The sequence below is a fragment of the Crinia signifera genome, chromosome 11 (assembly GCF_055691185.1).
Source record: "Crinia signifera chromosome 11, ASM5569118v1, whole genome shotgun sequence".
Lineage (NCBI taxonomy): Eukaryota > Metazoa > Chordata > Amphibia > Anura > Myobatrachidae > Crinia > Crinia signifera.
In genome coordinates this window covers 114,815,734-114,828,651 of record NC_139227.1, presented here as the reverse complement: position 1 = coordinate 114,828,651, position 12,918 = coordinate 114,815,734, and the positions used below count along the sequence as shown (strand labels likewise).

Sequence of the window (12,918 nt, the reverse complement as noted above, 5' to 3'; positions counted from 1 at the left end):
GAAGTCGATATACATTCATGGTACATTGTACACATTCGATTTACTTGATCGAATTCGAGATTTTCTTGGCTGCACAGTAGATTTTTCTGTTCGATTTTGAGAAAACGGGAGCGCGCATCGAATCGAACGCAGATCGAAAGTGTCCTAAAATCCATTCGATATGTATACGATTTTGCTCGAAAATAGCCAAAAATCGATGCATGTGTATACCGCTTTAGATTCGATGTTAGATCCGATTTTCTTTTAGATCTATTATTAGATCTGGCATTAGAACTTTCCATTAGATCTGGCATTAAATCTTTCCATTAGATCTGGCATTAGATCTTTCCATTAGATCTGGTATTAGATCTGTACTTTTACATTTGATTCGATATCAATTTCACAGTGGACACCTTCGATTTACTGGATTGTATTCGATATTTGTACACAGCTATAGAGTGCTGAATATAATTAATTAAAGAAGAATTAATTTATAGCACACGCGGCGCACAATGCACGTGGGTTTTAAACACGCATTATTTTTCACTTGTTTGTTTATTATGTGTTCTCTTTTAATATTTTGCTCCCTTTAAATACATTATTAAAAGTTATATTTTATGACAGTGTTTTTCTTTTAGTGCACCACACCATGACAAATCTTTATTTTGCTTCTCTTTGATACAATTTGTAATTTGCCAGTGGTAGCACACCCCTGAATCCACTCTGCCTTTATGGTCTCTACTATCAAAAAACGGGTGCTGGACGCGGTCCTGACATTTACCTGACATCGGGATCCCGACTGTCAAAACTCCGACAGACGGGTGCCCAATAGCCACCCACTATTCTCCCTCGTGGGGGTCCATGACCCCATAGAAGGAGAAAAGAATAGGTGGCGTCCGCAGCGAGCCCGCAAGGGGCTTTATTGCGCTCACCATGCTGTCTGTGTCTGGGCAGTCGGGATCCCGACGTCGGGCTAATGACTGTCGGGATCCCGACTGTCTGTACCCTATACCAGACCCCAACAAACAAGGGGCCTTCATGTCATTGTGACTATTAACCATACACAGTCTAGTGCGATTGTATCAAACACGATCCCTCTCATGTGGAGATTTGCTGTCTCTGCCACAACTGGTAATAGTAGACGCTGCTACATAGAAAATAATCTTACAGTCTTTCATCAAAAAGAAAACCTCACAAGAAATGTGCATCTTCTGCGTAGGTGATGATTGATGCAAATCAGAACGAGCATTGACTGTCTATTGACATTCTAGACCAGCAGGCTATCTCACCTGGAAAGACCCGGCATGGTCCTCTTCTTTTTCTCCTTCTTTTCCCTCCTTCAGCGCAATTAGTGTGAATCCTCTGAAGTAGGCCGGACTGGCAGCAGAGAGTGTAACTGCAACACAAAGAGAAAAGAGTGAGCGAACACTATGTAACAATTCCAGCCATATTGATACATTATTATAAGATACAATCTACAGTTTTAGTGACCAAGGACCCAGAGGTGCGATCTCTCCTCATTCAGCTTGCATGATTCAGACAGTGGTCTCGCCACTACACATAGCTCCCAACTTTAACAATTCCCAAATCGGGAGCTGTCACGCAGAAGGTGCGGCCGGCAGAAAAATGAGGCGGGCATAAGGGAAGAGTGGGCGGGCCTTGGGTAAAGGTGCAGAGTAGAGCAGCGGTAATCTCCTGCTCCCCCCAACTGCAAGCCCGTGGGAATTGCCACCTATGGAAGTGACAGCAGGACAGTCTCCAAATTTGCCCTAGTAGTGGAGAGGAGAGCAGTACTGTCCCATTAGAGGCTTTGTCGAGACCCGTAAAAACGATATGTAGTCAGATGGCGACAGCAAAATGTTGACATGCGCTGAATGTTGACATGTCAAGAATGTCAATTCTTGACATTCTCCATGTTGGCACTGACATAATGATGTCGAGATTTTAAATGTTGACGGCACAATGTTGACATACAGTATGTTATAAGGGTAATGCTGCAATCAGAGTTAGGGTGAGGTTATGATTAGGGTTAGGACTAGGGTCTGATTTGGATTAGGGTAATGTTTAGAGATCAGCTTAAAGTGAAATGTAATGGTAAACATTCGAAATGTCAACTGTTGACATTCACAATGTCAACATTCTGCCATCACCCCCTAAAGCCCAATAATACCAGTTATTATACAGGATAGCTGTATGTAGAGTACACACCACAAATAACCCTTATTTGTACAACTACACAACAGAAAGGAGCTAATGTGTTCACGTCCGTCGCTATAGCAACTGATTGACACCGACACACTTGGCATTTTGGAAAGAACATTGGACTTAATGTTTGTCACCGAACAGGGACAGGTGTAAGAGGTTTATTATGGCAAGGATGGAACTTACTGATACTAGTGTTCCGCTATTATAGATTTATACCTACATAGTATACTGTATGCCCAGGGGCGGACTGGGAACGGAAAGTGGCCCTCGAAAAATGTCTAGGTGTGGCCTCACACTGGTGGCACCAAATCAAATGTAGGTGGAACCAAAACCAAATTAAGCAGGATTAATATATCACTAGACCTGGGTGGAAGCCATTGGTTTCAGTTTGCTTGGCATTCTAGTGGCCCCTGAACTTGAAGCTGCGGTGACAAACTGCAAACCTCCATATTTCAAATAATATCGCACCTCCCCCCACTGAGAATGAACACAGACCCCAAAACCTCCATCAAGCAGGCAAACAACTCATTACCATAATCCACTGAATATCACAAATATTTCCATCACTCCCCAAGTGGAGACCAGTAACACCCCAGAAATTGTTACACCCATAGATAGCACCCACTCTTTTTACAGTCCTCACAATGGATATTGCTGTGCCCCCAACAGAAGTATTTGCAGCATCGGTTACTCTGTGATCCGGCAAAGGTTGCGTGTGTGGGAGAAAGGAAGGGGATTGGGCCACTACTCTGGGAAGGGATGACAGGTGGCCTCACAGGAGTGTGGGCCTACCGGGAATCTGCCCTGTAAGGTCTGTGGCCAATCCGCCCCTGTGTATGCCAGTCTGTATGCCAGTCTGTATGCCAGTCCAGTCTTTATGACCACTGACAAAACTAGATGTAAACTATTTTGTGAAAAACTGCTTTAAACCTTTTAATTCAATTCAGACCTGTTTGCTGGGCTGCATTTACTTTCCGCCTTGCGAACAGGTCAGCGCCACCCACTGCCCAGAGCAGGCGTCGACCCACCTGTGTTCCCAGGAGGACATCAAGCACAGTGGCGTAACTTGAAATTTTGCTCCCACGCCCCCAAGCCAAAAAAAGTCTTTGGCGCACCCCTCCCCCCCCCCTCCCAAAAAACAATAATAAAGAGAATACAAAATGTAATTAACATAATCTTCCCTACTTGCTCATTGCCATGGGTTACATGCAGTTACCAGGGGTTACATGCGGTGCACCCAGCCTCACACACCCATACCCCAGCCTTGCACCCTCTATCATACACCCATACCTCAGCCCTGCTTCCTGCCTCACACACCCAAAGCCCAGCCCTACCCTAGCTACCTCAGGGTTGCCGACCCTCCCGGAATTCCCGGGAGTCTCCCGAAAATCGGGTCCCCCTCCCGGCCCCCCGGAAGGGTGGGCAACCCTCCCGGAATCTGGGGGACCCCCCTGAACCCACCGAATCGCGGCATGTAAATGCCGCAATCCGTGGGTCTCAGAGGAGGGGGCGGAGCTAAAATGGCACAATCGCGTCATTCCTTTGCCAATCAGAGCTTGCGGCCCGGCAGCCAATCAGAGCAGCTGCAGGGCCGCAAGCTCTGATTGGACTCACGAGCCAGCGCCGCATTTCAAATGGCCCTGCTGTTGCCGGAAGGACGAAGGCACTGAAGCTACACGTACTAGCAGCTGCAGGGATCCCGGAAGCCAGCCAAGGCAATAGACTGTCACTGTACTGTGAGAGCCACCGAGCACCTTGCCTGCCCGGGGCTCCTGAGTCCTTGGACTGTATTCATTCTGCTGGGCGCCCCACAGACCCTGTCGGTGCGGCTCCTCCAAGTGTGGCATCTATAAAGGAGAACCAGATGGTTTCCCACCATCGATGTCAAAATTAAACAAATAGTTTTGTTTTTTCCCCCAAGGGGCTGGAACACTGAGCATAGCTCCGCCCCTGACACCTGTGAAGCCCCACCTCATGTTTTGATTGGAACACATGACAATCAGTCAAAGACAATGGATGACCATTGATATGTAAAAACATTGATAGTCATCCACTGCATAGTGTTACATTATCGATGGCCAGTTGCACTATTGCCATCTATGGCAACCATTTATGGCAAAGGGAACAATGGCCATTACTAGCTTTGCACCTGCTCCATACCATCATTTTTAGGGACCTGAGAACCGAAAGACCAAACAGGGCGACACTGCACATGCTGATAACCATGATCAGATAGGCCGCTTGCAGCAGCAATAGTTACCCCTCTGCATATAGCCGGTGTTCCCAATTCAGATGTGGATGTGGGAGTTGCGGGTGGCGATAATATGCAAATTATAGTTTTGACTTTCCCCTTGCATGTCATTTATTGTTACCGCTCATTTATTGTTACCGCTCAATGATGATCCCAGCTGAGTCATACGCAACAGCGCCTCTGTGTGTGCACTCAGGGTAATGCATGTGCCTTCAAGGGGAATGTGCAGTCAAAAACAATCTACGTGACTATGGGCATTGCTTTGCGTGCGATTGAGAATCAAACTCTCCTTCTGTAATTGTTTTGTCTTTGTTCTGAGTTTTGTCCATTTTACAAGCTGGTAGACAAGAATTAGATGTCATCCAAATAAACAATCACAACCAGATACAGGAGATCTTGGAATGATTCACAAAGTTCAGTAAAACTGCTGGAGCTGTACAAAGGCCAAAGACAGAACTGTTACTTGTAGCGGGAGCATCTGGAAATGATCATGTTAAAAATCTAATTTCTAGGAAAAGTCCTGAACCATTTTGGGTGGAGCCCACATTATATTAACCTTTTTCTTCTCCTTCTGAATTGCTTGTTTTATAGGGAACATACTGTAGGGCCTGATTCATCTTTGTTAGCAACGCAAAAAAGCATGAAAATGGGCAAAATCTTGTAGCACTGCACGTGGGGCGGATGTAACATGTGCAGAGAGTTAGATTTGGGTGGGGTGTGCTCAATCTGAAATCTAAATTGCAGTGAAAAGCCCTGTACACACATATCGGATTTGCTTTTGATTCGATGTTAGATTCGATTTTCTATTGGATCTGGCATTAGATCTGTACTTTTGCATTAGATATCGAATTCATATACATTCATGGTACATTGTAAACATTCGATTTACTAGATCGAATTTGATATTTCCTTGGCTGCACAGTAGATTTTTCTGTTTGACTTTGTGAAAACGGGAGCGCGCATCGCATCGAATGTAGATCGCAAGTGACACAAAAACCATTCGATTTTGTTTAGGATTCGATTCGATATTGCTTCTATAAGCAAATTCTAATCGAAAATCTGGAAAAATCGATGCATGTGTACAGGGCTAAAGAATAAAGCTGTTTAACATATGTGTGGTTGCATATAGAAGCAGACAGTATTTACCCTACACAGAAATAATATGGGCCATGCGGGAAGGCATGGTTATCTATTAGTAATGTTTTTTTTTTTGCAATTTAATAGCTACTGGACAAATAACTACTGAGACCAGAGAGGTGACGGACACCACATAGAAAGTAATGACGACTGTCAGGTGTCTGGAGGATGCAGACGCACTGAGGAAGGCAGAGAAAGATCAAACATCCCAAACAACAAACTGGAAATAAGAGAACAAAAAAAGCAGGAGACAAAGGGGGAAATTCACTAAGATGTGTATTCTACTTCACATCTGATGTTGCTATAGGCAACCAATCAGATCCTGTAAATAAGTAGATTCTGATTGGTTGCCCATAGCAACATTACATGTGAAGACTAAAGGTCCATACACACAGGGCAAAACCATGTGCAGTATAAGAATAAAGCAGCCAGTATTTACTCTGCACATAAACAAAATAACTCACCCAAATCTAACTCTCTGCACATGTTACATCTGCCCCACCTGCAGTGCAGCGTTGTTTTGTCCATAAAATAAGGAGTTTGCTTTTTAAAACCAACCAGAATCCCCCCTGTATGCGGTACTTTTGCATACCATGGGGTATTATCAATTGATGTTGAAACTGCAGTGTTGCTGAAAAGACGGCAGTTTTCAGCATTAATAGATCGGAAGGAGTTCCGATCTATTCAATGCTAGCTGGGGGTTTTTTCCGGCAGGTCCAAGTGTTACGACCTGCCGAAAACCAGGTGGATTGGCAGAATAGCCACAAATACATCTGCTTTTGCCGAAAACGTGTTTCCGTCAATTTCAATCCGTCATAAAAAGATGTCAGACTGAGGCAGGGAGGACAGCGCCGGGAGAGCAGCAGCATCTTACATGGTGCCGTCCTCCTGTCCGCTGCCTCCCGTATCCTCCGGCGCCTTCCGTACCCCGCCCCCTCCGCCTGCATTGCACTCACCTATCCTGCCGCCAGGCCTGGTGAGAGCAGCTCACCTCGCCTTGTCTCGGCTCCCACTGCCTCCCAGTCGTCCCTGCCGCCTCCCGCCACTGCGCTCCCCCGTCCCCGCGCACTGGCCGGGTGACCATCATGGCAGCGGCCAAATCCAACATCCGGATCTGGCCTTTGCATTGAATAATGGATGCCGGATCCATTCCGTCAAAAGAATTTAGGAGTGGATTCGACATTCATTGAATATACCCCAAAGTATAGTATGTGATCCCCGCAAGGGCTTCGGGATCCTAGAAATCCTAACTGCAGCACTTGCGATTTACGTCTCCAAGCCAATGCGCACAAGGCAGTGGACCGGATGGCAAGTGCATGCGATTTTTACACTTTTCCTCCGATTTCTCCGTCCGATGCATCGGAATCGGATGAAAAAGGCCTAAATTGTGAGACATACATTATATTATAAGGTGACCTAAGCACCTCGACTTCCCGAGCAACAGTTTGCCAGCAACAGCCTCATTTGCACTTACAGTAAAACGTCCAACAGAACCGTTACTCGCTGCTTAAATAAACATTCATTCCTGTTAAACAGTAACGGGTGATCCAGCATATTGGCTTCTACTGTGGATTATTTAATGTTATGTGTACACAAAGTAATATCAACCGCAATGGATTATGGCGCTTCCAGATGGCTAGGAAATGCCATCGATGAACAAAACATGGACAGGAGCCAATGAGCTGATGAGTGGACGCGTAATTGTCATTCTGTGGTTCCTGGCATACACATTTTATTATTATTATTTTGTTTATGTTTATTTGTTATTATGTTTTGTTACTGCTGCAGTTATTTTTGTTTTCAGTGTGTGCTGATTGTGTATTGTGCTTGGGTTGTGGCTTTATTTTTTTTATTGTTCTCGTCTTGTTTTTCTAAGTTGTTGTTTCTGCTGTTTTTAATAGTGGTAATTATATGTGCTGCGTTGTCTTCGCCCCATATCATGGTCCAGAATGACACAGGAATTCAAGAAGATTACCGAGAAAGGTGTACGCTGAACCCAAACTGCCATCATACTTGCCTGCCTTTAACATAGAGGCAGAAGAGAAGGGTGTGGTAAGGGGATTCTTATTATCCCATCCTTACACCGTCCTGCAAAATGCAACAATTACCAGGAACTAAGTAAAAACCGGACCCGGACAAGCCCCCGGAACACCGGACCGGACACTACAAACTCCGGAATGCAGAGTTTGATGTCCGGTCCGGGGGGGGGGGGGGGGGGGGAAGGGGGTGCCTGTAATAGCTTAGCTTTCACCAAGGACTTGGGGAAGGGTAGATTACAGCATCCCTGTGTGGTCTGGACTGTTCCGGTTTTTAATACATCCCCAGACCATGCAGGGAGGCTTTATTCTCCCCCTCCTCCTCTCCCTGGTGACAGCTGTCAACAGCAGCCCCATCGGACAGGACACATTCGGCAATGCACCCCTCCCTCCCCACCAGACCAGACACTACAAGCTCCAGAATGACAGATATCCGGCGTTCCGGGGTCATGTCCGGTCCCATACCCCAGTTTTTACCCATACCCCATTTACCAGCATCTATGCATTTATTACCTTTGCTCAATTGTGTTATGTGGCCCTTTTTGTACAGTATATGGATGCAAACCAGAAGTATCTAAATACATGCAATTACTGCTGCTTATAGGATACACCCCCCCCCCCCCCCCCCAATACAGTACCCCCTAATGTCTGACCACCCCACTCTGGTTGCTGACTACATCCCCTCTCATTGCTGACCACGCCTACTCTGGCAGCAGGCCACACCCCTTTCCCCATTCAACTTCACAGGACCCTTCTATGGGTTTTCCCTGGTGCGCTATTCATTCCCCAGTCTGACAAACGCTCCATATACAGCAGGACAGTGTGAAATCTTTGCAAAGTTAATTCTCCCTCTCACAACAAATACTTTAAGCTCTTCTACTCTTTATATGACTCTTTTGAAACTTTAATTGTCCTCGTCACTGTCCATATGTGAGAAAGGATTATTTCGTATTTCGAGTATTAAGTATTGAGAACGTTTGGGAACGTCTGTCTGGTTTCTGAGATACAGTCCTCACGCAGGCAATTATGCATTCCTGCAGAACTCGGGATTGCTTTGTCATAGATTGTAATAATATTGTTATTCATCCTTAGCCGTCGTCTGAAGTGTAAACAGCAGCGTATCTGTAACCGGAAGATTCATGCAGTTTATACGGCTTTGGAAGAAAGTAATGTACTTAGGATATGGGCACAGCATGTGCGGCTTACGCTGCGTTCCTTATCTACCGCTGGATGCGCAATAAAACAAAGAGAGCTCATCAAGGCAGAGACTAATGAATATTGTAATCACTGTTTGGAAAATCGAAACGCGTGACTTTGTATATGTGTCATTTACTAACGTACGCGAGCGATGAAAAATAATCATTTTAGTAGAAAAGCTGTTTTATTGCTTTCTCAGATTATGGACAGAAAACTTAAAACTAGTAAGGCATAACAAGAATGAATTCATTGGCAATCCTGGTGGACAACTTTTGAATATATAGTAAGTTCTGTTTACAAATACAGTTATTAACTCCTAACATTCCTGCTTTAACTATGAATAAATGGGCCTGATAAAAGGTTCCAGGTGCCCTAGGCCAATACACATGAACCACCCCTTGTACTTTGGGTGGCCAATCCCGGGATGGGGATTGGCAGGATCCTGTGATTTGGCTCCAAAATTGCGGGGCTTTCAATCTAAGTAACAGCATGCACAGTCTAATGCTGGGCAGCACCCGAGCACCCGCTCAGACGCTGCCCACCTGTTCCTGTCCCCGACACGTGGCTCTGGTCAAAGGTCAGGCCCGTTCCCGGCAGCTCCACCCACTCGGCTGCTGCCACCCACCCGGTCTCTCCTAGAGGCACCGGGCACTTCTGCACCGCCGCTGGTTGCCTTGCTCCCAGCCTCCTGCCCATGTAAGTAAATTACCTGGGTGGTCAATGTGGGGGGGAACAAGGCAGTTTTTTTTTTTTTTTTATTAGGGATGTCAATCCCGGAATCCTGAGAATCCCAGGATTGAACATTTCTCAATTCCGGTTTCCGGGATTGCAATAAATGTCCCGGGATTGGCAATGCTGTTAAACACACGGGCTTGGTCGCTCAGGCACTCGCCATTCATACTGCCCACGTGCATGTAATGAGGGCATGTCACGGAGACTTTGCATATAGAATGACCGGCTGGCGCTGTAGCACAAGGTACATAAAGTAATTTAGTAAGTTACATTGGCACAGCCACCTGGCATTCACCTTAATAACTTCACCCACCATGGTACAGCGGAACGGATGATAGCTAACAAACACAAAATAAATTAGCCCTTGATTTTATTCCTCGGCTGTCACCTGCAAGGTGCCCCGTCTAGTCCTGGCGCCCTAGGCTGTCACCTAGCCAGTTAATTGGTTAATCAGACACTGGGTTTGGATCAAGACCTCGGATCAGGGGGAGCTCGCTTCAGTATTACAGTACCGTCCATCTGTTTTCCCCTACAATGGGAATTTTGCCAGATACAGTACAGAACGCTATAAATAATATATTGGAAATAACTAATGCATTTATGCTGATCTCAGTATCCAGCATGATGTCTGATCAACTCCTGGCCGCTTGGAAATTTTTTCTAGGGTCACTTTAAATTCCAAATCCTCCCATGCACTAGTCCCCGGGCACATATTCCGAACACTAAGTATTTGGGAGCATTTCCTTTATGCTCACGGTAGCACGGAACAGATTACTTACCGTTCTTTGCAGACAAATGCGATGTGACTCCACCTGTAAGTACTGTACGCACTGCACAACCTTGCTTGGATTGATTGACGTGTCCCATTAAAATCGTCCCCGTCTTTCTTTGGGTCTCTGCACTGTGTGTTTTCCTACATTTCCAACTAATTTAACTTTAATTGGGAATTACTTATCCTCTCTGATACAAACGACCTCCAGCTGCCATGTGCTGGGCATTTGTCAATCTGTTTACCCGCCCAGGGATTTTATCACAATAAATCACTGGCATTGAATTGTTTGCTCTTAACCGCCTGAAAAAGCATCTATCGGGAAATAATGATCTGAACACATGTCCTTCTATAGACAGGAACATGATGACAATCTAGATAAATAACATATAGACAGAACAAATCCACTGAGGATGTGTCTGTTAATGCCGCACTGTCAAAGTTAAAGAGGAGAATGTATCAAACCTTCTAAAGAGGGGAAAGGCGGAGAAGTTGCCCATAGCAACCATTTAAATTCTACTGTAACTGTCAATTGATAGCATCCACATAATAAATGAGGTTTATATACTGTATCTAGCCCTAAAGGATACCCCCCAACTGTCCCAATTACAGCGCGATAGTCCTACTAATTAGAGACTGTCCCGCGGCCCCTCCAGGGGGTGTCAGTGTCCCGCAGGTGGATGGGCAGTTGAGAGGAACCGGAAATCATTGCTGATCTGCAGAGCAGGGGAATAATGGTCTGAACACTCTGTGTATGCTCACGGAATCTTCTGAGTAGGGATGGTTATCGAACATCGATTATTTGAAATCATCCATCGTATATGGCCGATGTGAAATACTTTTGCATCAATGGAGGAGAACCAGATGGTTTTCCTCCATCAATGACACAGCAAAACTGAAGCCCCGCCCCTGAAGCCCCACCCCCACATTCTAACTGGCCCATGGGCCAGTCAAAGAAAATGGATGACCATCGATAGGTAAAACTATTGATGGTCATCCATCACATAGTTTATTAATATCAATGGCTGGTTGCATTATCGCCATCGATGGCAACTGCACTGATGACTCCCTGCTCCTTTATGCAGGGAAGAAGCTGGGGGCTGCACAGCTATTCAAGGAGTGCTGGAGATGGGGTGGGGGTAAGATGCACTAAGCTTCAAAAGGGATAAAATGGAGAGTGATAAACAGCCAGCCAATCAGCTCCTACCTGCCATGTCACAGGTAGGAGCTGATTGGCAGGCTGTTTTTCACTGGCTGTGTTTGAAAAATGTCAGGCAGGATCTGATTGGCTGTCTGTTTATCACTCTCCATTTTATCACTTTTGAAGCTTAGTGCATCTGGTCCTTAGTCCTAGTGCCATGATCCCCATTGCCTTAAAGTGATGACAATGGGGATCGTTACACTACACCACAACCCCTCTAACCGGGATTACTCTCACCCGAATAGTAGCTGTGATCGGGTCTGCCGCGGCTGCAGTGTGGCAGGTCCTGAATTTGGCCAGCCATAAGATACTGTGTGCCTGAAGAGTTAAAACTTAAAAGAGAGTCAGGGAGTTTAGCTGGGTGGTCACGGAGACAATGGGTGGTCAGCGCCTGCATGTGTTAATGTAAGGGAATGAGTCCATAAAGTAATGGCTGAATTATATAGTTGGGATACATTGTTATTCTTCACCATGCTGTTGCACACAAATTAAATGGATTTTTAAGAGAGCTCTAAAACTCCCATCTTAATGTGACGGGCCATTTTAGGGATTAATCAAAGAGACCCATAAAACGTATTCCTGTAGAATAGAGAGCAGGCTGCTTGGCAGGGAAGCCGGGTGCTCCGGTCCGCCTGTGACCTCTGTGCATTGTACTGTCCCATGCCTTCGGGTATTGTTAGGGGTTGTGGGGGTAACAGGCTTATCAATGGGGGGCGGCTAAGGCTGAGCATGGCAGAGTGCACAGTGCATACACAGGCCGCGCTTATATAGACCAGAAGCTGCTAATAACATATAAAAAGGGCACACCTATCTCTTATAGCAGGTTGTAAATGAGAAGATGATAGCAGTCATAAAACCATTATATATATATATATATAGCCTAACTACTCCTCACCTTTTTGAGTTGAAATACCACCAGTGACCACTAGAGGCCACTCGAATGACCAAATTACTCCTTGACACAAAGGGCCTGATTCAGACCTGTTCGATAGGCAGCGTTTGTTCGTAGCATAGCGAACAGTTAAACGCCGCCGGCCTGTCACCCGACCGAATGCCCCCCTCCCCCGCATGAATCCCCGCATTTGAGGATTTATCCCTTCTTGTAACCTGGGTCGAAATCCTGGGTTGGTTGATCTGGGTTATAAGCTTTGGTCCTTTCCCACGTCAATAACCCGGCAATTACCCGGGTCCAAGGTGCGGTGTGAAAGGGGTATTAAATGCTTGTATCCTCTCTATAATGCATGTAATGAAAGATGTAAATATGTACATTGGCTGAATATTTATTTATTCGATTATTTCATGAGATAGTAAATTTTATTTTTTTTATCTTAACCCTTTAAGTGCCAACATCTCTGAGCGCTGCGGAAAATATACGCAAAAAATGCCAGCGTCGCTCACATTTGTTATATAA

General features: G+C 45.5%; 1 protein-coding gene across 1 annotated transcript in view; it reads right to left on the bottom strand.

Moving 5' to 3' along the window:
* SPON1 (spondin 1) overlaps positions 1-12,918 on the bottom strand; it is a 243,708-nt gene that overhangs the window by 212,281 nt on the left and 18,509 nt on the right. The window contains exon 2 of the mRNA XM_083164316.1: positions 1,269-1,375. Within this exon, the coding sequence (XP_083020442.1) occupies positions 1,269-1,375 (107 nt within the window). The remainder of the gene's footprint in view (positions 1-1,268; positions 1,376-12,918) is intronic.